At 53.5% G+C, this 941-nt stretch overlaps 1 protein-coding gene across 1 annotated transcript; it reads right to left on the bottom strand.

Annotated features, from left to right (window-relative positions):
• Positions 1-241: 241 nt before the first annotated feature.
• Positions 242-721, bottom strand: LOC118895896 (high mobility group nucleosome-binding domain-containing protein 4-like). Its single transcript, XM_036853461.1, has one exon. The coding sequence runs from the start codon at positions 512-514 to the stop codon at positions 242-244; it is 273 nt and encodes a 90-aa protein (XP_036709356.1). The 5' UTR covers positions 515-721.
• Positions 722-941: the final 220 nt, after the last annotated feature.

Genomic DNA, 941 nt, shown 5'->3' with positions numbered 1-941 from the left:
CACGCACCGCGATGAAGAGTGGCCTCCGCTCGCCGCAACTAGAGAAAGCCCTCGCACAGAAACGAAGACCCAACACAGCCATAAATAAATAAATAAATAAATAAAAATCCATGATTGTCTGCTTTCATGCTCTTGACCATCTCTCCATTAAAAAAAAAAAGAAAGAGATGCTTTAAAAAACAAAAACAAAAAACGAAACAGTAGAGTCACTAGAAGTACAGAGCTATCAAAAAAGTACACTTCACTTGGCATCCCCGGTGCCTTCTGCTTCCTGTGACTGGACTGTGGAGGCATCTCGGTTTTTTGCAGGGTTGTTCCCATCTTTGTTGCCTTCTGCTTTCCCCTTTCTCCCTTTGGCCAGCTTCTCTCCCTTCCTTGCAGGCGCCTTTTTTGCCCTGGGCTCTGGTTTTGGAGGGGCCGGTTTAGCAGACAACCGTGCCGATCTCCTCTGTGGCTCTTCCTTCACCTTTGCTTTGTCACCTTTAGCATCTCCTTTTGCCTTTCTCTTGGGCATGGTGGCAGTAGTGCCTGGCAGATGGCTTTACCAGCCCAAGCGGTTCTTCTGTCTTGCTCACTGCACCTAGAAAGATTTCCGAGTCTCGCGGCCGTGTGAGGGGCGCGAGGCTGCCAGCTGCGGGCCTGCCGCGCAGGTGCTCTCGGCTGGGGCAGGGTCGGCGCGGACAGTGGGCCAGCGAAGAGACGCCCGGAGCCGGGCGCTGCCGGGGACAGGAAGGCAAGGCGAGGATGCGCTTCTGGGGCTGCGGGCGTCGGGCCGCCTTGCAGAGCCGGGGACAGCCCGGTTCTCCCCCTCGCGATGCGTGTGTCCGCCTCCGGGGCCGCGGGCTCCGGACCCACCTTGAGCCACAATTTTTTTTCATGTGATGAAAACTTTTAAGGTCTACTTTTTTAGCAACTTCTAAATATATAATGAATATGAATAA

Source organism: Balaenoptera musculus, chromosome 5 (genome assembly GCF_009873245.2).
Source record: "Balaenoptera musculus isolate JJ_BM4_2016_0621 chromosome 5, mBalMus1.pri.v3, whole genome shotgun sequence".
NCBI lineage: Eukaryota > Metazoa > Chordata > Mammalia > Artiodactyla > Balaenopteridae > Balaenoptera > Balaenoptera musculus.
The sequence above is the reverse complement of the archived record's forward strand: the minus strand, read 5'-3'. Positions and strand labels throughout refer to the sequence as shown.

Excerpts from the sequence above, each read along its gene's own strand:
- LOC118895896 (XM_036853461.1), bottom strand. The coding sequence starts at position 514 with ATGCCCAAGAGAAAGGCAAAAGGAGATGCTAAAGGTGACAAAGCAAAG.